Raw genomic sequence first — 24,009 nt, forward strand, 5'->3', positions numbered from 1 at the left:
CAACATTAATATTTCAGATTCAGGGTTTAGTATCAGCAAGAAAAGTTCTTGAGTAGGTTCTGGCTCTTCAGGGCACCATAATGAATTGTTAATTTAAATAAAACAGCCTGTTTCTTCACTAATTATCCATTCATTCCCTTCAAGGAAGCTTTGTCGTTTTAATTGTTAAGGTCGTAAGTGCTTTAATTGATTTTGTTCATTTTTGGAAATATAGTCAAGGATACCATTGCTAAGAATTGAAGTACATCACTTACAGGTGCCTTGTTTATCAGTTGGCTATCCTGTGAGAGGATAATGCCACATAGCACAGACTGCGGTGGGGAGCTACTGCTAAATCCATTTATTAATACATTTTTAGAGTTATAGACTGGAATACCAGCATGCCATGGGTCCAGCTGCCAGGACCAAATGCAGGTTCCAAGCCCACGCGGGTGGATGGCGGGATCGTGGTGGCAATTAGCAATGGGGTTCCCACCTCCAAGAGCTGCTGGCCAATCAGAGGTCCGGCAGCTCAGCAATCCCAACAGTGCCATTGGGAGCAGTGGCCACTGCTGGAACTGCAGTAGGCCCAGGACCAGGAGAGGAGGTAAGTGGGGTGGACTTGCCAGGGCCAGTCAGGCAGGCCCCTGGCGAGGGGTGGGAGAAGGGTAGCTGTTGAAGGCGGTGAGGCAGGGTAGGGCAGGAAGGCTGCCCTCGGGCCTTCCCTGCCTCTGACTGAATTGAATGGCATTGGGAAGACAATGGGCATGCCACCCCTTGCCTTCCCTCATTATTTATGGGCTCCCTCCGCCTCCCTGCCCGCACCTAGAGGGCTGATAAAATTCAGCTCATCCCGTCTGTGCTGACTCTTTGAAAGAGATTTCCAATTAGTCTCACTCCCCTGCTCTTTCCCTAAAGCCTTGCAAACCTTTCCCTTGAAAGCATTTGTCCAATTATCTTTTGAAATTTACCATTGAATCTGCTTCCACCACCTTTTTAGGCAGTGCATTCCAGATCATAACAACTCGCTGCGTCAAACAAAAATTCACCTCAGGTCACCTCTGGGTTTTCTTTGCCAATTATCTTAAATCTGTGCCTTCTGCTTACTGACCCTTCTATCAGTGGAAACAATTTCTCCCCACCTACTCTAACAAAACGCCTCATCATTTTGAACACTTCTATCAAGCCTCCCCTTCTCTGCTCTATGAAGAACAATCTCCCCTTGAATGGATGCAAATGATCCACAAGAGTTCACTGATTTTTATTCCCCTGCTTGTGCATAGTGGCAAAGATTAAGTTATGAAGAAAAAGAGCTCAGAGTCGCCGACACAATTGCTCTCCGAACAAGTAATTGCTGTAATAGAAAGATGAATACTGTGTGGCATATACCCTGCTATTTTGCAGTCGAGGGCTCCTCACCAGCTCTTGCCCACATGGTCTCCACCCTCCCCAAAGTGATGGTCAAACTGTTCTCTAAGACCTGTGCGTTGAATGTGCTTCAGTCTGTTCTTCATAATTCATAAGCTTTACCTGTTATTGATCTACTAGTTTTCCTATGGTAAACCCTGGCAGCTTTTGTCAGTGGAAACCTTTGTATCTATAGATCCCTAAACTTTACAAGGTGCTGCGGGGTGGTGGGGAGGGGTTGGGTAATTGTAATGTAACTGGGCTGGGAATCCACAGATCAGTTGGAATGCTAGTTTTATACCCCGCCCAAGATCACTCTCCACTGACTTCAGTGAGAATAAAATCATGTAGGGTGTGACGCCAGCATTGCACCCAATCCAGTCAGTCTCCCAAGTGTTAAATTAAATCTTCCAACCTCCCCCCCCACCCTTTTGTGGTCATTATTGCCCAGTTAATACCAGACGAAAGCAGTGAAAGTTGACATCAAAGGTTCACTGCACGGATGATAAAGCAGATAATATGCTTGCATCATTCAACCTGACACATGATGACAGTAAAATGCATAACACAGTGACGGGAAGGTTCAGTAAGGCATTTCATAATTATGAAAAATATGGCTTTTAGCACAAGCTAGGGAAAGAAATCCCAGTGCTCTCGAGAATCTATCAACCAAGAAGCAAAGGAAGAAGAAATGCATCATGAGCACATACATGGTGTAATGGCAAACCTATTTATATGAGGCAATAAAAGGACAGGTAGATAAGACAAGATGCCCTGAGCCAATCACCAGGAAATTAGAGTACAACCCTGAGTGGAATGAGTTAACCCCTTCTTGACAGAGGCATCAAAAACAAAGTCACACATCAGAGATGAATTAACTAATACTACTTTAGTCACTATCACTAAGCAAACACATCTACTACCATTATAAGGTTAAACACTGAGAATTACAAAAGGCACTCAGATAGAGGTTCTTAACTGACAGCTTAAATCGTTGCATACATTTTAGCTGTAATTAGATTCTCCTGATTATGGTATGACAAAATAATGTTCAATGCCTAGGGTGGACAGTACTGCTTAGCAATGCTGAGTTTAAAGTTCATATTCAGTGTGTCACTGATGCGTTATTTACTTTGAAAAGCAACCTATCTCAAAAATCTAGGCTGACATTCCAGTGCAGCAGTGAGCAAGTGCTGCACCATTGCAGGTGCTGTCTTTCAGATGAGACATTCAACTGAGGCCCCCTCTGCCCTCTCAGGTGAAATTAAAAGATCCCATAGCACTATTTCGAAGATGAGCAGTGTAGTTCTTCCTGGTGTCTTGGTCAATATTTATTGCTCAACCAACACCACAAAAAATAAATTCTCCGGTCATTATCTGATTGTTGTTTCTGGGAGCTTTCTCTGTGTAAATTATGGGTGGCACAGTGGCGCAGTGGTTAGCACCGCAGCCTTACAGCTCCAGCAACCCAGGTTCAATTCTGGGTACTGCCTGTGTGGAGTTTGCAAGTTCTCCCTGTGTCTGCGTGGGTTTCCTCCGGGTGCTCCGGTTTCCTCCCACATGCCAAAGACTTGCAGGTTGATAGGTAAATTGGCCGTTAGCAATTGCCCCTAGTATAGGTAGGTGGTAGGGAAATATAGGGACAAGTCGGGATGTGGTAGGAATATGGAATTAGTGTAGGATTAGTATAAATGGGTGGTTGATGGTCGGCACAGACTCGGTGGGCCGAAGGGCCTGTTTCAATGCTGTATCTCTAAACTAATAGAAATTATCTGCTGTGTTTCCTGCATTACAACACTTCAAAAGTACTTCATTAGCTGTAAAGTGCTTTAGGACATCCTGAGGGCATGAAAAATGCTATATGTAAATGCAAGTCTTTCTTTCTTTCCTTTCATTGTGGGGTGAAATGAACATACATTTTGTCCCCACTGGTACATTAGCATTGTGGCACAAGCTGTTTTGCCTCCTTGGCATGCAGTGCTTCACCACTGAGAATGCCTGCAATGGGTTACCATCTGTGGCCATCATTTTCTTTCTTTGGTTGTCTTGTTCTCATTCTGGCAGAGTCAACCCTTGCACAAACATAATTCTTGGAATTGTTATACTCTCAATATACTCTCACACTTTGTGCAAAGACATGAGCTATTACATGTCACTGTAATGCACAGTCCCAGTTTATTTCTGTCTATCTAAGCTTTTGGCATTTCACAATCTTGCAAATTCACTCAAAAAGCTTCTCTAAAACTTTTGCTGTTTCCTAATCTTTCTGCCTTTCTCTCAGTTCCGATATGTCTTCTCATTTCTCTTTCCCTCCCTGCTCCTTTCTTTCTTCTGCCTTTCTTCCCTTCTCTGCTCACGTGTTTTTCACTTTGTTTTTTTTTTGAGAAGGGAAAAGCATGATTTTATATAACATAAACTCGAGTTCCCTTCTGAGGCTAAGTCTTAATTGCCAGGCCAAAGATGACTATCTCTGTCACAGGGATCCTTGCCAAGGTGCCAGTTAACTGCATGTGTCTTAAACTGTAACTGTTACATTGCAAACATCTTGATGAAGATCAGTTTTTTTTTCCCGTTGGTTGATTTTATGCCTTCAGCTTTCCCTGTAATTAGACACCAACTAAACCACCATTATCTCTGATGTGCTCTTACAAGCTTCTCCATAACTGAGTGCGGAAAAATAACTGACCCATCATTTAGCCTCTTAGATTTCAATTTCTTTTCTCAACAGGTTTATCACAGGCTATGGCTCCAAGCTTAATTGGACATTTTCTACCTGTGCCTCCATATGTGAATTCCTTTCTCCACTTGTGAATTCTTTTTCTCAGTTTCCCTGTAAGTAGAGTTGCCAACTCTGTTTGGACATATTCCTGGAGGTTTCATCACATGGCCTCCCATCTCCAACTGCCCCAACCCCACCATTGGTTTCTCAACATGTCCATCCTCATGGTGCCCCGCCTTCCCACAATAATTGGGAAGTGAACAGACGCATCATTATCTGATTGGATGATTCTTGAATCTCAAATGGTCTTTTTCCCCATTTCCAATTTTTTCTATGAAGAATAAACAAATAAGTGTTCAAAGAACACCTATACCCGTTGGAGTTTAGAAGAATGAGAGGTGGTCTTATTGAGATACAGGAACATAGGAAATAGGAGCAGGAGTAGACCATTCGGCCCCTCGAGCCTGCTCTGCCATTCAATTAAATCATGGCTGATCTTCTACCTCAACGCCATTTTCCCGCACTATCCCCATATCCCTTGATATCTTTAATATCTAGAAATCTATCGGTCTTTGTCTTGAACATACACAATGACTGAGCATCCACAGCCCTCTGGGGTAGAGAATTCCAAAGATTCACTACCTTCTGAATGAATAAATTCCTCTTCATCTCAGTCCTAAATGGCCTACCTCTTATTCTGAGACTGTGACCCTGGTTTTAGAACCCGCCCCCCACCGCCCCCGCTACTCCCCAGCCAGGGGAAATATCCTTCCTGCATCAACCCTGTTGAGCCCTGTAAGAATTTTGTGTGCTTCAATGAGATCATCTGTCATCCTTCTAAACTCTAGTGAATACAGGACCAGTCTCCTCAATCTCTCCTAATAGGATAATCCCGCCATCCCAGGAATCAGCCTGGTGAACCTTCGTTGCATTCCCTCTATGGCTAGTATATCGTTCCTTAGGTAAGAAGACCAAAACTGTACACAATACTCCGGGTGTGGTCTCACCAAGGCTCTGTACAATTGCAGCAAGATTTCTTTACTCCTGTACTCAAATCCTCTTGCAATAAAGGCCAACATACCATTTGCCTTCCTGATTGCTTACTGCACCTGCATATTAGCTTTCAGTGACTTATGAACAAGCACACCAAGGTCACTTTGGACATCAGCACTTCCCAATTTCGCACCATTTAAGAAATACTCTGCATTTCTGTTTTTCCGCCCAAAGTGGATAACTTATACATTATATTCCATCTGTCTTGTTGTTGCACACTCACTTAACCTGTCTAAATCCCCTTGAAGCCTCTTTGCATCCTCCTCAAAACTCACATTCCCACCGAGTTTTGTGTCATTAGCAAACTTGGAAATGTTACAGTTGGTTTCCACATCCAAATCACTGATATAGATTGTGAATAGCTGGGATGTGGGCATCGCTGGCTAGTGCAGCATTTATTGCCCATCCCTAATTGCCCTTAAGAAGGTGGTGGTGAGCTGCCTTCTTGTACCACTGCAGTCCATGTGGGGTAGGTACACCCTCAGTGCTGTTAGGAAGGGAGTTCCAGGCTTTTGACCCAGCAACAGTGAAGGAACGGTGAAATAGTTCCAAGTAAGGATGGTGTGTGGCTTGGAGGGGAACTTGCAGGTGGTGGTGTTCCCATGCATCTGCTGCCCTCGTCCTTCTAGGTAGTAGACGTCGCAGGTTTAGAAGATGTTATCTAAGGAGCCTTGGTGCACTGCTGCAGTGCATCTTGTAGATGGTACACACTGCTGCCACTGTGCATCGGTGGTGGAGGGAGTGAATGTTTGTGGATGGGGTGCCAATCAAGCGGGTTGCTTTGTCCTGGATGGTGTTGAGCTTCTTGAGTGTTGTTGGAACTGCACCCATCCAGGCAAGTGGAGAGTATTCCATCACACTCCTGACTTGTGCCTTTTAGATGGTGGACAGGCTTTGGGGAGTCAGGAGGTGAGTTATTCGCCACAGGATTCCTAGCCTCTGACCTGCTCTTCTAGCCACTGTATTTATATGACTACTCCAGTTCAGTTTCTGGTCATTGGTAACCCCAAGGATGTTGATATTGGGGGATTCAGTGATCATAATGCCATTGAATGTCATTGAATTTATATAATGCCTTTAACCTTGTAAAACAGCTAAGGTGTTTCAGAGGAGCATTATCAAACAAAATTTTACACCGAGCTACATAAGGAGATATTTGGGCAGATGACAAACAGGTAGGTTTAAGAGGAATGAGAGGCAGAGAGGTTTAGGAAGGGAATTCTAAAACTTAGGGTATAGGCAGCTGAAGGCACAGGTGCCAATGGTGATGAAAACCGTAGTTAGTTAGAGGCCAGGATTGTAGAACTGCAGAGATCTTGGAGGCTTGGGGGGCTGGAGGATATTACAGAGATAGGAAGGGGTGAAGCAATGGAGGGATTTGAAAACAAGGTTGCGAATTTTAAAATCGAGGCATTGCTCAACCAGCAGCCAATGTAAGTCAGTCAGCACAAGGGTGATACTAACCGTACAAAGGCATACATCTACCTTTTAAGTTTAGATAACATGGTAGCCTAGTAATATTATTACGACCGACCGCTCCTGTCAAAGCCCCCAATCAAAATATACGATTCTGATTGTGGTGGGAGAGACGCACTGATAATTCAATCTCGTCGCTCCACAGATTGCCTAACATATCATTTAAAACTTCCCAAATTAAAGAAACACCCAGCCAAATTGTACTATCTTTTAACCCCTGAATGAGGCTAACCTAACCAGGTGTCTTTAAATCAACAAATTAACTCTTTAATTAGAAGAATTAATTAGAGGTGGCACAGTGGTGCAGTGGTTAGCACTGCAGCCTCACAGCTCCAGGGACCCGGGTTTGATTCTGGGTACTGCCTGTGCGGAGTTTGCAAGTTCTCCCTGTGATCGCGTGGGTTTTCACCGGGTGCTTTGGTTTCCTCCCACAGCCAAAGACTTGCAGGTGATAGGTAAATTGGCCATTGTAAATTGCCCCTAGTGTAGGTAGGTGGTAGGGAATATGGGATTACTGTACGGTTAGTATAAATGGGTGGTTGTTGGTCGGCACAGACTCGGTGGGCCGAAGGGCCTGTTTCAGTGCTGTATCTCTAAATAAAAAGAGCTAAATTCTTAAACACTATGAAAATATAAACAACATTTAAAATAGAAAAAATTAGAGTCCTTGCAAATTTACCGTCAATGTTGCTTGAAGTCCTCACAGGATGTTGCTCGAACTCCTCACAGAATGTTCCTTTCCTTCTCCAGTGAATTTCAACAATTAACGACTTGCAAACATCAACAGAATCAATCTGACTTTAGAGTTTTTGAGGGATAAAAGATTGTCACAATCTAACTTCCCTTTCTTCAATTTAAATTATCTGAGATCTCTGTTTTGGCTTGATGTTTTAGAATTTTGAGAGATAATAATGGTTGAGAGCTCTTTTTCAGGTGTGCTAAATACCACAGCTGTCTGTGTCTTCTGTGAGAACAAATTGTCTTCAACTCATAAGCCAGTTCAAAACTGAATTGTAACAAATGTATCGCATCAGGCTCACTCCCAGTGGCTATATCTATGGTAACGAGAATGCACCCTTTGACTCGCAGTCTCCAAATGGCTGTTTCTAAGGCAACGAAAATGCACCTTCCTATAACTCCTAAGGCTTGCCGGCTCTTAAAGCAATACTGATCCCTTGCAAGCCTTAAAGGCAAACCGCATATTCCAAAAAAAAACTACAGGACCATGACAATATGTACCTTGTGTTTCAACATTTTCTTCCCTTCACAGAATTGTTACAGCACAGAAGGAGGCCATTCTGCCCATTGTTTCTGCGCTGACTCTCCGAAACAGCATTTTACCTATTGCCATTCCCCCACCTTCTCCCTGTAGCCCTGCACATTCTTCCTTTTCAGATAACAATCCAATTCCCTCTTGAATGCCTCGATTGAACCTGCCTCCACCACACTCTCAGGCAGTGCATTCCAGATCCTAACCATTCGCTGTGTGAAAAAGTTTTTCCTCATTGCCATTGCTTCTTTTACCAATTAACTTAAATCTGTGCCCTTTCATTCTCGATCCTTCCACCAATGGGAACAGTTTTTCCCCATCTACTCTGACCAGACCCCTCATGATTTTGAATACCTCCAACTTTTCCAATCTATCCACGTAACTGAAGTTCCTCATCCCTGAAATGATGCCTGTGAATCTTTTCTGTACTCTCTCTAATGCCTTCACATCTTTCCTAAAGTATGGCACACAGAACTGAACGCAATACTCCAGTTGAGCCTGAACCAGTGTTCTATCCAAGTTTAACATAACTTCCTTGCTTTTGCACTCTATGCCCTATTAATAAAGCCTAGGATGTTTTATGCTCTATTAATTGCTCTCTCAACCTGTCCTGCCACCTTCAATGATTTGTGCACATGTACACCCAGGCTCCTGCACCTCCTTTAGAATTTCACCCTTTATTTTGTATTTTATTTCCGGGTTCTTCCTACCAAAATGAATCATTTCATACTTCTCTGCATTAAATTTCATCTGACACTTGTCGCCTTTCCACCAACCTGTCTATATCCTTTTGAAGTTCTACACTATCCAGTTCATAATGTTTCCAAGTTTCATGTCATCTGCAAATTTTTAAATGGTTCCCTGTACACCAAGGTCTAGGTCGTTAATATATATCAGGAACAGCAAGGGTCCTAACACTGACCCATTGGGGAACTCCACTACAGACTTTCCTCCAGTCTGAAAAACATCCATTAACCACTACTCTCTGTTTCCTGTCACTCAGCCAATTTCATACCCATGTTGCTACTGTCCCTTTTATTCCATGAGCAATAACGTTGCTCACAAATCTGTTGTGTGGCACTTTATCAAATACTTTTTGGAATTCTATGTACATCACATCAACATGTCAGTTGTCCTTTTTTTAAGTTTGGTGACCCAAATTTGCACAGACAGCTGTCACTGGGATTCTTCTCTGGACCAATTTGGTCAGGCGGCATTGAAGATTTATCCAGCAGGTTTTTCCAGCATTTCAAGAGAAATGCTGCAACCGGGGTTTCAAGCAGGCCTTTTGGGAGGAATGCATCATCAATTTCTGTATTTCTTACACTTGTTTCTAAGGGCTTCTCAAAGAGATGGAAAATCTGGCAGATTTTTCAAAGAGATGGGAAAGGCTGAGTTGGGGTTTTGTCCTTCAGGCTGATTTTTTAAACTCCAACTGACTGTGCAAAGTGAAACCAAAAACAATCTCAAGAATCAAGCCTCCTGATCCCTGTAAATCTTGACTTGTCACTTCTCTGTAAACATCTTCTCCAGGTAAAAAGCCCCTTCTGGGTATTTATCTGAAGATAGGTGACTTCCAGTACTTGTTATTTGCAAACAATTCCAAAAGACCTCCCGATGATCTCTTTTCTTAAAAAAACACAAAGTCCAGCATCTATGGAATCCTTTTTTCAGTTTTAGAACACAAGTCCTCAACATTTCACAACAAAAATGGAAACACTTGTAACATTGGGGAATGTCAATGTTCTCAAAAAGGATTAAAAAATCCATAATTTAGAAATTTAATCCAATCATAAAAATTTATTTTGACATCTGAAAATTTAAATTAAAAGTGAAGGATATTAAGTGCCTTTAACGTCCTGGTTTGCTGCCTGTGAGAATACTTCAATGTGATTGGCTGCTTACCTGCTTGCTGGCATCACTGCTGCTGCACGGCAAGACATCTCCTTGACTTGGCATCAGATTTAAACTGCCATTGAGAAAGGGGAAATCCACGCCACACAGAAAGCTAGATCTTTGAAGGAAGCTTTCTTCGCGGTCAGTAGTGAGTGCTGTTGCTTCATCGCTGATCACAAAATCCAAGTCGTAGATGCTCTTGATGTCTCCTGTTAGTAAGATCGAGAAAGGGAAGACACAGGCCATTAATTATGTTACTGCTGAGGCACGGCCTCTGTACACGCAGGAACTCACTAGAGTCTAACGAGCTGGCACATACAGGGTAGTCATGCTTCATTAAATAGGCATTAGTCCTGGTGGTCCATGTCATATGCTGTCATTGCAGCTCCTCCTCCAGTGTGCCTAGCAACCAAGCTGCTGAGTTGATGGAAAGATCCCTGATTATTTTCTGCTCTGCTTACTGGTCAAACACTGGTGGGTTTTTTCAGCATTTGGTGTCAGCTTTCATTGTGGAAAGTTAATCTGTCATAAGAATTAAGAATTAAGAAATTCCTGAACAGATTTTCCATTAACTGTTCATCAACAACTGTGTAACAAGCAATAGAAAAAACAATTCCCTTTAACATCAGCTCTGTGCATTCGTGTTTTAAGCCCATTTACACCCAAGAGCACTTTAGGAATGTTGGCAAAAATTGGTGACCTTTCTTAATGCTAACACACAGAAGGGTAGATCTTGACTTTGTGCGATAGTGTATAACAGTGATAGTGAGCCAGCAGCTCAGTTTACACTGTGGCATAAAGTCAAGACCAACCCCAAAGTTACTGAGCTCTAACACGTAGAGGAAATTAGCCCCCAATAAGTACTTAGCTTTGTGTATTTTGTCTAGAGAACAATCGATTTGCATTCTTCGTTGAAATCTTGTGTTTATATAGGTATATGTATTGGATAGTACTTATGTGCAATGTTATAAGTATCTTGAAGGCTGTAACTGTTACTTCCACAGTAAACTTGAGAATTTTGCCAACCTTTACTAATGTGATTCTCATCTTTTCTGTTATTGAAAATCTTCCAAGAAAATTGTAGCAAAATTTATGAATTGGAAAACATCAAAGAAATACGATCGCTTATCGATTTGTAGCACTGCTTTTTAGCATTTATATTGAAAATGGTATGAAAGGCTGGAAGATTTTGAATATAAGTTGTATTTGGCTTGAATTTAAGCCTTGGGTGACACAGATTTACTGTTTAATTTCAGCAAATTAACCTAAAGTGATGGAATTTACGTCACTTTGTGAATGAAACTTGTTTTACTGTTCATCCTGATTACAACTGCCCTTACAGAACACTTTACAGAAACCAATACTTCAACTGATACTGACTCAACAGCAGCAGGAAAACTCTTAGCTGAACATCATCAACCAGGTGACTTTCTCATGCCCTATCCATCTTAAATTGCTTTTAACCTTCATCCTGCTGAATAAACAGCATATTCTGTTCAAGTGCTTTAAGGGTTTTCAGAAAGTGCAGAGCAAGGTACATTAGATATCCTCAACGCATAGTTTAAGAGTTTAGTTTCTTGATTGCTTGTACCCCTCCTAAATGTGAATGCTTGTAGCCTTCTGTTTTAATATGAGAAAATGTTGTCACCATAAAATGATACTAAAATGCAGACGCTATTACTTTTTCTACCAGTTGAACGTAGCAACAGAACAAGAGGGTTATTGATTCAATTCCTGGACTGAACTGTGCTGTTTCAGTGGTTTGTGGGGAGAGAGAAATCAGAGTTATTGATCACTAAGCTTTGCAGGAAGGGTGGATGTTAAGTGAGGACACGACCAGGCTTTGCTGTGATCACTTGTGGTAAATGGCCTACTGGTACCTTGCACAAATTCTTATAATCATTGACCTTCAGCAGTAGGGCAATTTGGGCAGAGCGTACCAGCGGGCTGCTGCCTGAAGTGCTTTACACCAGTGCAAATCCATGACTTCAGAAGAAGGAAAGGTGTTACAAAAGCTTTCATTTTTTAATATTTTATTTTTTTTGAGGACTTGTGTTAAAACTGAAAAGATTCCATGGATGTCATTTTGTCATGGATGTGTTTTTTTTACCAAGTTCACTGACAGGACTTGAGATGTGGTTTGAAAGCCACCTGTGCTGGAAGTCACCTGTGATTTGGGCTTAGAAAACAGCAGACCCCTTGGTGAGCTGGGGGAAAATGGTTACAGAGAAGCCACATGTCAAGATTTGTGGAGGTCAGGAGGTCGACTCACTGTTTGGGGTTTGGACATTGTTTTCAGTTTAGTTGGGGTGTGAACTTTTTGAAGACAGTTGGTGTTTTCCTGCCAAGGAAAAAAGAAATCACCCAGCTCACCTCCTTCTTCACCTTTTTGAAGAAATCCTGCCAAGATCCAGTGTGGGAAAAAAAAATCCCTGGTGCCGTATAGTTCCTGAGGAGCTAAAGAAAATCCTGTGATTCAAGTGTGCGCTGGCGGAAAAACCTTGATGCCACATTTCTCCTAGAAAGCTTACTAGAATAATTCTCAACATCTCCAGAATGGACTGCTTCTGAATCGATCCTAGTGACCCGTCTCCATATACCAGGATGCCAGACCAAAAAAAGGGACAACTGACTTCCTTCCATATCTTCTTTTTTTTTGTCAAGAATTAGCAAGGATTTGGCCAAAGTAGTTTTTTAAAAAAATGTTTTTGTAACAGACCTCTGCAGGGTGAATTTCGGTATTTTTCCAGTGTTTGTGTGATCGTAGTTGGAGAATTTTTAAAAAGGGAACTTTCATACTTTATAATCAGTGTATCAATGCTTTGCTTCATTACCGGTTAAATCTTGTTTTATTATAAACTGATAATTTTGTTGTTTATGAAAGAAACCTGGTTGGTGTATTTTGTTCTGGACTTAAAAAAATAGAGTATATGATTGACTATATCGGTAACTAGGTAAACATTTAATTATATATTGTGATCTGTGAAGAAGTGGAACTGAAAAATCAATGCATTCCTCCCGCCTCGGTCATAACAAAGGGGAGAATAGTCATGGAGGAGCAATGCCAACAAGCACCTTGAAGATGGTATGTAGTGGATGGGATGGATTTTCTTGTTTTTGCACTTATTGGTTGCCTGGGTGCAATTCACAGAGAGAAAATGGTGGGGGAGGGATGTTGCTTGTCAGGGAGCATGTCACAAGGTTCCAAGTTCAAGTCCTACTCCAGGGCTTGAGCACAAAAATCAAGGCTGACACTCCAGTGCAGTACTGTTGGTGGTGCCGCCTTTCGGGAGAGACGTTAAACTGAGGCTCCATCCGCCTGCTCAGGTGGATGATGTTAAAGATCCCATTGCAGTATTTTGAAGAAGTGCAGGGGAGTTATCACTGGTGTCCAGGCCAATATTTATCCCTCAATCAACAGCACAAAAAACAAATTATCTGATCATTATCACATTGCTGTTTGTAGGAGTTTGCTGTGTACAAATTGGCTGCTGTGTTTCCTACATGACAACAGTGATTAACTTCAAAAGCACATCATCAGCTGTAAAGCGCTTTGAGAGGTCTGGTGGTTATGAAAGGTGCTATATAAATGCAAGTCTTCCTTTAATCAGTCCATTACAGAACGAATGTTGGCTGGGCTCCTTAAGGGTAAGTGATTCACCCTGCCCCATTTTCCTCTATACAGCACAGAGCTAACAATTTACAGAATGCCTCTTGGAGTTACAGTTACAGAGTGAATCTGGCATGCAGTCACATGCCTGCATCCTGTCACTTGGATCATTAGCATACTAAGATCTTAAAGGGACATCACTCTTAAAGGCAATCACACAATACTGAGATAATTCAACATGCCCAGGAGCAGAACAATCTACCCGGACACTCCAGTGCAGTGCAGTGCTGTGGTGGCACCATCTTTCAGGTGAGGCCCCATCCGCCTGCTCGGGTGGATGATGTTAAAAATCCCATTGCACTATTTTGAAGAAGAGCAGAGGAGTTATCCCTGGTGTCCTGGCCAATATTTAATAGGTACAGCAATTTTAACATATGATGAAATAAAGATGTTCTTTTCCAAAACCTGGTAATGGATAGATAATTGAAGAGAGGGAGTGGGCTAGCTTGAGCTCTATTCACATATGACAACACAAATGAAATGCTCTTTCATGACTTGCTCCCTCAATGCTTCAGTTACTTCTGTAATGTATAACCTGAAACTCTTTGAGAATGCAAATTATATTTCATTTCGATCTAATTGATTGTTTACTAAAATCAAAATAAAGAGTATGTTTGACGCTTAAAATGGAAATTTTCAAGGTCTTCTTGACACCTTAAGGCAGTAATTATAAAAACTGTCTTGCTTTTTTTGCCTTGAGTCATGGATTTGCCCAAACGTGGACAAAGCTTCCAAAAAACAATTTCAGCAGTTTTAGTTCTTCAACTATTTGAGGACTGAAATAACAGGTCTGCACCAAAACAAAGGTTGCAATGACTTTTTAAGTTTGAGATTTTGTATCATTAAAATATTCCATTTCAGAAATGTCTGAAACATTCTGCATGCAAGAAGCTTGAAAATTGAAAGCTGAAATCAACAGAGAGCGTGGGGAAACAGAAAGCAGGTCGGGGGGAGGGGGGTGGTGGGGGTGAGTATACCGGTGAGCTTTTAATTTAATCTAAGTTAATCAAATATAAAATAAGACTTGATCAATTCAGTAGTATAAAAACTAAGGCGGATTTTATATATATATATATTTTAGTTTTTAGAGATACAGCACTGAAACAGGCCCTTCGGCCCACCGAGTCTGTGCCGACCATCAACCACCCATTTATACTAATCCTACACTAATTCCATATTCCTACCACATCCCCACCTGTCCCTATATTTCCCTACCACCTACCTATACTAGGGGCAATTTATAATAGCCAATTAACCTATCAACCTGCAAGTCTTTGGCATGTGGGAGGAAACCGGAGCACCTGGAGGAAACCCACGCAGACACAGGGAGAACTTGCAAACTCCACACAGGCAGTACCCAGAATTGAACCCGGGTCGCTGGAGCTGTGAGGCTGCGGTGCTAACCACTGCGCCACTGTGCCGCCCCACATATATATAGAGAGAGAGAGAGAGAGGGACCAGCAGGGAGGGTATTGGTTCAAATTAGGAACTGAGTAATTAAATTATTTTCAATCGTGGTAGTGTAACAGTGTTATAATAAGAGTACAAACACAGAGCAGGACTAGAAGTATTAATTACAATTGATTGTTTAAACAGGTACTTTTAATTTAATTTAAATCAAACATAGCATCAAACATCCAAATATTTTAACATCCAAATTAATTAATTAAATAGAATAGAGATGGCTGGGCAGGCAATGTGTTGCAGCTGTAGTATGGGGGAGCTGGTGGACGCCAGTGCGATCCACAGCCACATCTGCAGCAAGTGTTGGCTGCTTGAGGACCTTCGGCTCAGAGTTGATGAGTTGGAGTCCGAGCTGCAGACACTGCGACACATCAGGGAGGGGGAGAGTTACCTGGACACTGTTTCTGGAGATAGTCACACCCCTTAGATTAATTACATCAAATTTGGACCATGGTCAGGGACAGGAGGGTTTGACTGTGAGTGAGGCAGGCATGGGGGTCCAGAATTTAGCCTTGGAGGAACCTCAGCCAGTGCCCTTATCTGATAGGTATGAGGTTCTTGCTCCCGGTGTGGACGAGGGCACAGACTGCAGGGAGGATGAGTGAACTAACCACAGCACCGTGATTCAGAACGCCTTTCAAGTGGGGGGAGAAAAGAGAAATGTAGTAGTAATAGGGGATAGCAGAGTTAGGGGAATAGATACTGTTTTCTGCAGCAAAGACAAAGAAGGCTGCGTTGTCTACCTGGTGCCAAGGTTAAGGACATAGCTCTGGGCTGGAGAGGAACTTGGAGTGGGAGGGGAAGGATTCAGTTGTCGTGGTCCACGCAGGTACCAATGACATAGGAACGACTAGGGAAGAGTTTCTGCTTAAAAATTAAAAAGCAGAACCTCAAAGGTAATAATCTCCAGATTACTACCTGAGCCACGTGCAAATTGGCGTAGGGTAAATAAGATTAGAGAGGTAAACACATGGCTCAAAGATTGGTGTGGGAGAAATGGGTTCCGATTCATGTGGCACTGGCACCAGTACTAGGGAAGGAGAGAGCTGTTCCATTGGGACGGGCTTCATTTGAACCATGCTGGAACCAGATACACGATTCCTGGTGAATTGTATAACTAGGGTTGTGGATAGGACTTTAAACTAATTAGTGGGGGGGAGGGTTCAATTGAAGGGAAGTTTAAAAAATCAAAAAGAAGAGGGAGATTAGAGGTGCAGGGTAGTGAAGAGGTGAACGGTAATCAAAGTGTGACAGGAAGGGGCAGAAAATATAAGCAGAAGAGTGCAGCAGAAATTAGAACCAGAATGAGTAATAATGGTAAAAAGTCAAAGCTTAAGGCTCTTTATCTGAATGCACGCAGCATTTGCAACAAGATAGATGAGCTGACGGCACAAATAGAAATAAATGAATATGGTTTGATAGCTATCACAGAGACATGGTTGTAGGGTGACCAAGACTGGGAACTCAATATTCAAGGGTATTAGACGTTCCAGAAAAATAGGCAAACAGGAAAAGGAGGTGGGGTAGCTTTGTTAATAAAGGAAGGTATCAGTGTGATGGTGAGAAGTGATATAGGTGCAGCAGGTCGTGATGTGGAATCAGTTTGTGTGGAAATAAGGAATAGCAAGGGGAAGAAGTCACGGGTGGGAATCATCTATGGGCCCCCGAAGAGTTGCCTCACTGTAGGACAAAGTATAAATCGGGAAATAATGGAGGCGTGTAAGAAGGGTGCTACAATTATCATGGGTGATTTTAATCTGCGTATTGACTGGAGAAATCAGATTGGCAGAGGTAATATGGAAGACGAATTTGTAGAGTGCATCAGGGATTGTTATTTAGAACAATACATTGCAGAACCTACCTGGGAACAGGTTATTTTAGATTTAGTAATGTATAATGAAGTAGAATTAATAATAGATATTGTAGTTAATGATCCTCTAGGGGATAGCGTATGCCAGCCAAGAGCGACGTCTCAATTCATTCCATCTTCGCTGCCTTCGGAGAATACTTGGCATCAGGTGGCAGGACTATATCTCCAACACAGAAGTCCTTGAAGCGGCCAACATCCCCAGCTTATACACACTACTGAGTCAGCGGCGCTTGAGATGGCTTGGCCATGTGAGCCGCATGGAAGATGGCAGGATCCCCAAAGACACATTGTACAGCGAGCTCGCCACTGGTATCAGACCCACCGGCCGTCCATGTCTCCGTTATAAAGACGTCTGCAAACGCGACATGAAATCGTGTGACATTGATCACAAGTCGTGGGAGTCAGTTGCCAGCATTCGCCAGAGCTGGCGGGCAGCCATAAAGACAGGGCTAAATTGTGGCGAGTCGAAGAGACTTAGTAGTTGGCAGGAAAAAAGACAGAGGCGCAAGGGGAGAGCCAACTGTGCAACAGCCCCAACAAACAAATTTCTCTGCAGCACCTGTGGAAGAGCCTGTCACTCCAGAATTGGCCTTTATAGCCACTCCAGGCGCTGCTTCACAAACCACTGACCACCTCCAGGCGCGTATCCATTGTCTCTCGAGATAAGGAGGCCCAAAAGAAGGGGATAGCGATCACAACCTGGTAGAATTTCAAATTCAGTTTGAGGGTGAGCAACTGGGGTCTCAAACCAGTGTCCTCAACTTAAACAAGGGCAATTACAGAGGTATGAAGAAAGAGTTGTCTAAAGCGGGCTGAGAAAATAGACTAAGGGGAAGGTCAGTGGATGAGCAGTGGCAGACATTTAAGTAGATACTTCATAACGCTCAGCAAAAATGTATCCCGGTCAAAAAGAAGGATTCGATGAGAAGGATGAACCACCCGTGGTTAACAAAGGCGGTCAAGGATAGTATTCAATCAAGAAATAAGGCATACAAAGTGGCAAGAACTAGTGGTAGGCCAGAGAATTGGGAATTTTTTAGGAACCAGCAGCGGGTGACTGAAAAGCTATTAAAGAGGGAGAAAATTGATTATGAAAGTAAATTGGCAAGAAATTTAAAAACAAACAGCAAGTGCTTCTACGGATATATAAAAAGAGAGTAAAGTGAGCATGGAACCCTTGGAGGATGTGACTGGAGAATTGATGATGGGGAACAGGGAAATGGCAGATAATTTAAACCAATATTTTGCATCGGTCTTCACGGTGGAGGACACTCTAAACATCCCACAGATATCAGATAAGCAAGGAGCTAATGGGAGGAAAGATCTTGTAACAGTCTTTATCATGAGGGACAAAGTATTTGACAAACTAATGGGTCTAAAGGCAGACAAGTCACCAGGACCTGATGGCCTGCATCCAAGGATTTTAAAAGAAGTGGCTGCAGCAATAGTGGAAGCATTGTTCGAAATATTCCAGAACTCACTGGATTCCGGGAGGGTCCCAGCGGATTGGAAAACCGCTAATGTGACGCCCCTGTTCAAGAAGGGAGGGAGACAAAAAGCAGAAAACTATAGGCCAGTCAGCCTAACATCGGTCGTTGGGAAAATGCTCAGGTCCGTTATTAAGGAAGAAATAGCAGGGCTTTTAGAAAAGCTTAATGCAGTCAAACAGAGTCAACATGGTTTTGTGAAAGGGAAATTATGTTTGACAAATTCGCTAGAGTTCTTTGAGGATATAACAAGCAGAGTTGATAAAGGGGAACCGGTAGATGTCGTGTATTTGGATTTCCAGAAGGCATTCGGTAAGGTGCCACATAAAAGATGATTGCACATGATTGGAACTATTGGGGGTAATGTATTAGCATGGATGGAGGATCGATTAATTCACAGAAGACGGAGAGTCGGGACTAATGGGTCTTTTTCAGGTTGGAAAGACGTACTTAGTGGAGTGCCACAAGGATCAGTCCTTGGACCTCAATTATTTACTATCTATATTATTGGCTTGGAGGAGGGGGCAGAGTGTAATATATCCAAATTTGCTGACGATACAAAAATAGGTGGGAGGGCATGTTGTGATGAGGACATAAGGAATCTGCAAGGGGATATAGATTGAGTGAGTGGGCAAAACTTGGCAAATGGAGTTGATGAAGGAAAGTGTGAGGTCATGCACTTTGGTAGGACGAATCAAAAGGCAGACTATTATTTAAATGGAGAGAGACTCCAAAAAGTGCAGCACAGAGGGATCTGGGTGTTCTTGTGCATGAAGCACAAAAAGTTAACTTGCAGGTGCAGCAAGTAATTAAGGAGGCAAATGGAATTTTTGCATTTATTGCGGGGGGGTTGGAGTTTAAAAATAGGGAAGTCTTGTTACAACTGTAAAGAGTGTTGGTGAGGCCGCACCTGGAGTACAGTTTTGGTCCCCATATTTTAAAAAAGGATATACTGGCATTGGAGGCAGTTCAAAAGAGATTCACTAGGCTGATTCCTGGGATAAAGGGGTTGACTTATCAAGAATGACTAAACAGGTTAGTCCTTTATTCATTAGAGTTTGGAAGAATGACGGGTGATCTTATTGAAACGTACAAGATTCTGAGGGGGCTTTACAGGGTGGATGTTGAGAAGAAGTTTCCACTAGTAGGGGAATCTTGAACTAGGGGACATAGGTACAGAATAAGGGGACACTCATTTAAAACTGAGATGCAAAGGAATTTCTTGTCTCAGAGGGTAATGAATGTCTGGAATTCTCCACCCCAGAGAGTTGTGGAGGCTAGATCACTGGAAGTATTTAAAGAGGAGGTAGATAGAGTTTTGAAATATCGGGGAGTTGAGGGCTATGAGGAGCTGGCACGAAAGAGGAGTTGAGGTCTGGGGCAGATCAGCCATGATCTTATTGAATGGTGGGGCAGGCTTGAGGGGCCGAATGGCCTACTCCTGCTCCTATTTCTTATGTTCTTATGTTCTTTTCAGTGTGCAACAAATAAATAGTCCTGAAAAAGACCATATGAAATCATTTCTTTCTTTTTTTCTTTCTTTGACCTCCTTGTCTCGAGAGACAATGGGTAAGCGTCTGGAGGTGGTCAGTGGTTTGTGAAGCAGCACCTGGAGTGGCGATAAAGGCCAATTCTAGAGTGACAGACTCTTCCACAGGTGCTGCAGATAAAATTGGTTGTCAGGGCTGTTATACAGTTGGCTCTCTCCTTGCGCTTCTGTCTTTTTGCCTGCCAACAGCTAAGTCTCTTCAACTCGCCACTCTTTAGCCCCGCCTTTATGGCAGTCTGCCAGCTCTGGCGATCACTGACAACTGACTCCCATGACTTGTGGTCAATTTCACAGGACTTCATGTTGCGTTTGCGGACGTCTTTAAAACGGAGACATGGACGGACAGTGGGTCTGATACCAGTGGCGCACTCACTGGATAATGTGTCCTTGGGGATCCTGCCATCTTCCATGTGGCTCACATGGCCAAGCTATCTCAAGCGCTGCTGGCTCAGTAGGGTGTATATGTTGGGGATGTTGGCCACCTCAAGGACTTCTGCCTTGGAGATATGGTCCTGCCACCTGATGCCAAGGATTCTCCGGAGGCAGTGAAGATGGAATGAATTGAGACGTCGCTCTTGGCTGACATACATTGTCCAGGCCTTGCTGCCGTAGAGCAAGGTACTGAGGACACAGGCTTGATAGACTCGGACTTTTGTGTTCCTTGTCAGTGTGCCATTTTCCCACACTTTCTTGGCCAGTCTGGACATAGCAGTGGACGCCTTTCCCATGCGCTTGTTGATTTCTGCATCTAGAGACAGGTTACTGGTGCTAGTTGAGCCTAGGTAGGTGAACTCTCGAACCACTTCCAGAGCGTGGTCACCAATATTGATGGATGGAGCATTTCTGACGTCCTGGCCCATGATGTTTGTTTTCTTGAGGCTGATAGTTAGGCCAAATTCATTGCAGGCTGCCGCAATCCTGTCAATGAGTCTCTGCAGACACTCTTCTGTGTGGGATGTTAATGCAGCATCGTCAGCAAAGAGGAGTTCGCTGATGAGGACTTTCCATATTTTGGTCTTTGCTCTAAGACGGGCAAAGTTGAACAACCTGCCACCTGATCATGTGTGGAGGAAAATTCCTTCTTCTGAAGACTTGAAGGCATGTGAGAGCAGCAGTGAGAAGAAGATCCCAAACAGTGTAGGTGCGAGAAAGCCCTGTTTCATACCACTCAGGATAGGAAAGGGGTCTGATGAGGCACCGCTATGCTGAATTGTGCCTTTCATATTGTCATGGAATGAGGTGATGATACTTCGCAGCTTTGGTGGACATCTGATCTTTGCTAGTAGTCTGAAGAGACCACGTCTGCTGACGAGGTCAAAGGCTTTGGTGAGATCTATGAATTTAACATAGAGGGGCATCTGTTGTTCGCGACATTTGTCCTGTAGCTGGCGAAGGGAGAACAACATGTCAATGATGTGTATCTCTGCTCGAAAGCCGCACTGTGCCTCAGGGTAGACACTCTCAGCCAGCTTCTGGAGTCTGTTTAAAACGACTCGAGTGAAGACTTTCCCCACTATGCTGAGCAGGAGATTCCACGGTAGTTGTTGCAGTCACCGCGGTCACCCTTGTTCTTATAGAGAGTGATGATATTGGCATCATGCATGTCCTGCGATACTACTCCCTCATCCCAGAACTGGCAAAGCAGTTCATGTAGTGCTGAGAGTATAGCAGGCTTGGCACTCTTGATTATTTCAGGGGTAATGCCGTCCTTCCCAGGGGCTTTTCCGCTGGCTAGAGAATCAATGGCATCACTGAGTTCTGATTTTGTTGGCTGTTCGTCCAGCTCATCCATGACTGGCAGAGACTGGGCTGCATTGAGGGCGGTCTCAGTGACAACATTTTCCCTGGAGTACAGTTCTAGTTAGTGCTCCACCCACCGGTCCATTGCTTGCGTTGGTCAGTGATTGTGTCCCCTGATTTAGACTTGAGGGGGACGACCTTCTTGACAGTTGGTCCAAAAGCTCTCTTAATGCCATCATACATTCCTCTGATGTCTCTGGTGTCTGAGGCCAGCTGACTACGACTGCATAGGTGTTGCCAGTAGTCGTTTGCACAGCGCCTGGCTGTTCTTTGTTCTGTTCGCCTGGCTACTTTAAGTGCTACGGATGTTAACTCGCTAGAGGCTTTCTTGTAGTTCAACAGTGCAATGCGCTTAGCGGCTTCCAGCTCTTCAAAGTGAGATTGAAACCAGTCTGCATTCTGTTTCTCACGTTTGCCATAGGTGGTCATTGCTGAGTCATAGATGGCGTCTCTGACGTGGGCCCACTTGGTCTCTGCATCCCCTGTAGGAGTGTTTTGAAGGGCTTTTTCAAGTGAATTTAGAAACTTATGTAACAGCTGTGGATAAGAAATTCTGTTAGTGTTGATGCGCGGGCGGCCCTTCTGCTTGGAGTGATGTAACTTCTTTGGTTTGAGTCTAACTTTGCTGCACACCAGGGAGTGGTCGGTGTCGCAGTCCGCACTGTGGAAGCTGCGTGTGATTTGGACACTGCTTATAGAGGCTCGCCTTGCGACGATGAGGTCCAGCTGGTGCCAACGACGTGACCTTGGGTGCCTCCATGAAACCTGGTGACAGGGTTTAGTATGAAATAACGAGTTGGTGATGCAGAGGTTGTGATTGGTGGTCCTGAAAAAGACCATATGAAATTATTAATATCTCTTAATCATTAGGAGAGGGAATCCCAAATATCCTACAAACCCTCCAAAATGGCACCTGGATGATCTCGGAATCTGGAGGATATTAGTCTCTTCATTTTGTCACCCAAGGCCTGAGTGTCTTCTTTGTTGTTGCAAAGGATTCTTTGGACTTTAAAATGGCGCTTGAATTACATGTGTGTGCCCTGGCCTAATTGTCACCTGCTTTCAAATCCTGGAGACTGGACTCTCTGTGTACAATTCCATTAGAGATCAAAGAAAATATTCTTTATAAATCTAACAATCCTGGGTTTTAAGCAGAGTATTGAGGATTACAGTGTGCCCAGCTCCCTCTGATAGCTGAAACTGTGCCAGAGCTTTGCATTTTTGGGGGGCTTATTTACTAATTCGCAGCAAATGCACTTGTACCAAAACTGTTGATTTAGTTAACAAAATGATATGGACGTGCTCCCAGGATGCACCATAATGTATTATATAAAACAATTCATGCTTTTTTTTTAGAAGACACTCAATGGGTTCACTGGTGATATAGAGGGGAAAATGTTGATATTTCTTTTCATAGCCTGTTAGCAGATGGTGGACATCAAGGGCAGCAGTGTAAAGAGACAAATGCATTAAATCATTTAGCCACTTTGTTGGCAGTAGTTGAGGATCTGACATTACAATGGGAAGCATTACCATGAGGGATGACTACTTTCTTTAAAAATGTGATGAGTATTACAGACGAGTAAATCTAAACAATTCCTGAATATTCCTATAATTTTTTCAAATATCTATATATCCTGTATTAATAACAAAGCAAAAGTATTCTTCATTCTCATTGCCCAACACTCTTCCTTCCTTTCTCAACACCATTATGGCTTCCAATTCATTCTGAATAACAACGGAAGAGATTTACTAATGTGTGTGTGTAAATATTTCTATATAAAGCTCACATCAAATCATCTAATATGCACATAACACACCACACTTCAGTGTCATATTTTGTTACAGATGCAAAACAAGGTTATTAACAAAAAATTAGTATTAAAAGTGAAAGAAAGTCTGTCATTTTCTTCGGGGCTTGTTTGACCTTGGGGAAGAGCCAGGAGTTTCAGTGCGGCTGCTAATTGACAATGGGCCAGGCATTACGAAACAACTACTAATCTACAAAGAGCCAGGGGTTTTCAAAGCAACTGCTAATCTACAGAGGAACAACTAAACTATTCTTTGGTTAACCTCAGGAAATTAGCCTCTAATGATCTCAGGGTGTGCCTTGTGGCTTTATAGGAATAGACAGATTACACATCGCTCCATTCCAGTAACAGAATAATGCACTATGCACTACTTTATAATGTCCATGCATTCACTAAACAGCAAATCCTTCAACTCACCACATTATCTTGGAGTGAATAGTACTGCGGACTGCGACACCGACCACTCCCTGGTGTGCAGCAAGGTTAGACTCAGACCAAAGAAGTTGCATCATTCCAAGCAGAAGGGCCACCCGCGCATCAACACGAGCAGAATTTCTC

General features: G+C 43.0%; 2 protein-coding genes across 3 annotated transcripts in view; both read right to left on the minus strand.

Annotated features, from left to right (window-relative positions):
• The window catches only part of antkmt (adenine nucleotide translocase lysine methyltransferase), a 34,716-nt gene extending 24,631 nt beyond the window's left edge, over positions 1-10,085 (minus strand). Inside the window, exon 1 of one of the 2 annotated variants that reach the window (XM_068056447.1) lies at positions 9,810-10,085. The gene's annotated coding sequence lies outside the window, so the exon portion shown is untranslated. Of the gene's footprint in view, positions 1-7,313; positions 7,335-9,809 lie in introns of those variants that run through there. The other variant, XM_068056448.1, reaches the window with a different exon arrangement.
• Positions 10,086-20,429: 10,344 nt separating this feature from the next.
• Positions 20,430-23,909, minus strand: LOC137383697 (uncharacterized). Its single transcript, XM_068056871.1, has 2 exons — positions 23,869-23,909; positions 20,430-22,466 (listed from the first exon to the last, which is right to left on the minus strand). Exons 1-2 carry the CDS (start codon positions 23,871-23,873, stop codon positions 21,698-21,700), a joined length of 774 nt encoding a protein of 257 aa, XP_067912972.1. The 5' UTR covers positions 23,874-23,909; the 3' UTR covers positions 20,430-21,697.
• Between the last annotated feature and the right edge of the window lie 100 nt (positions 23,910-24,009).

Source organism: Heterodontus francisci, chromosome 24 (genome assembly GCF_036365525.1).
Source record: "Heterodontus francisci isolate sHetFra1 chromosome 24, sHetFra1.hap1, whole genome shotgun sequence".
Classification (NCBI taxonomy): domain Eukaryota; kingdom Metazoa; phylum Chordata; class Chondrichthyes; order Heterodontiformes; family Heterodontidae; genus Heterodontus; species Heterodontus francisci.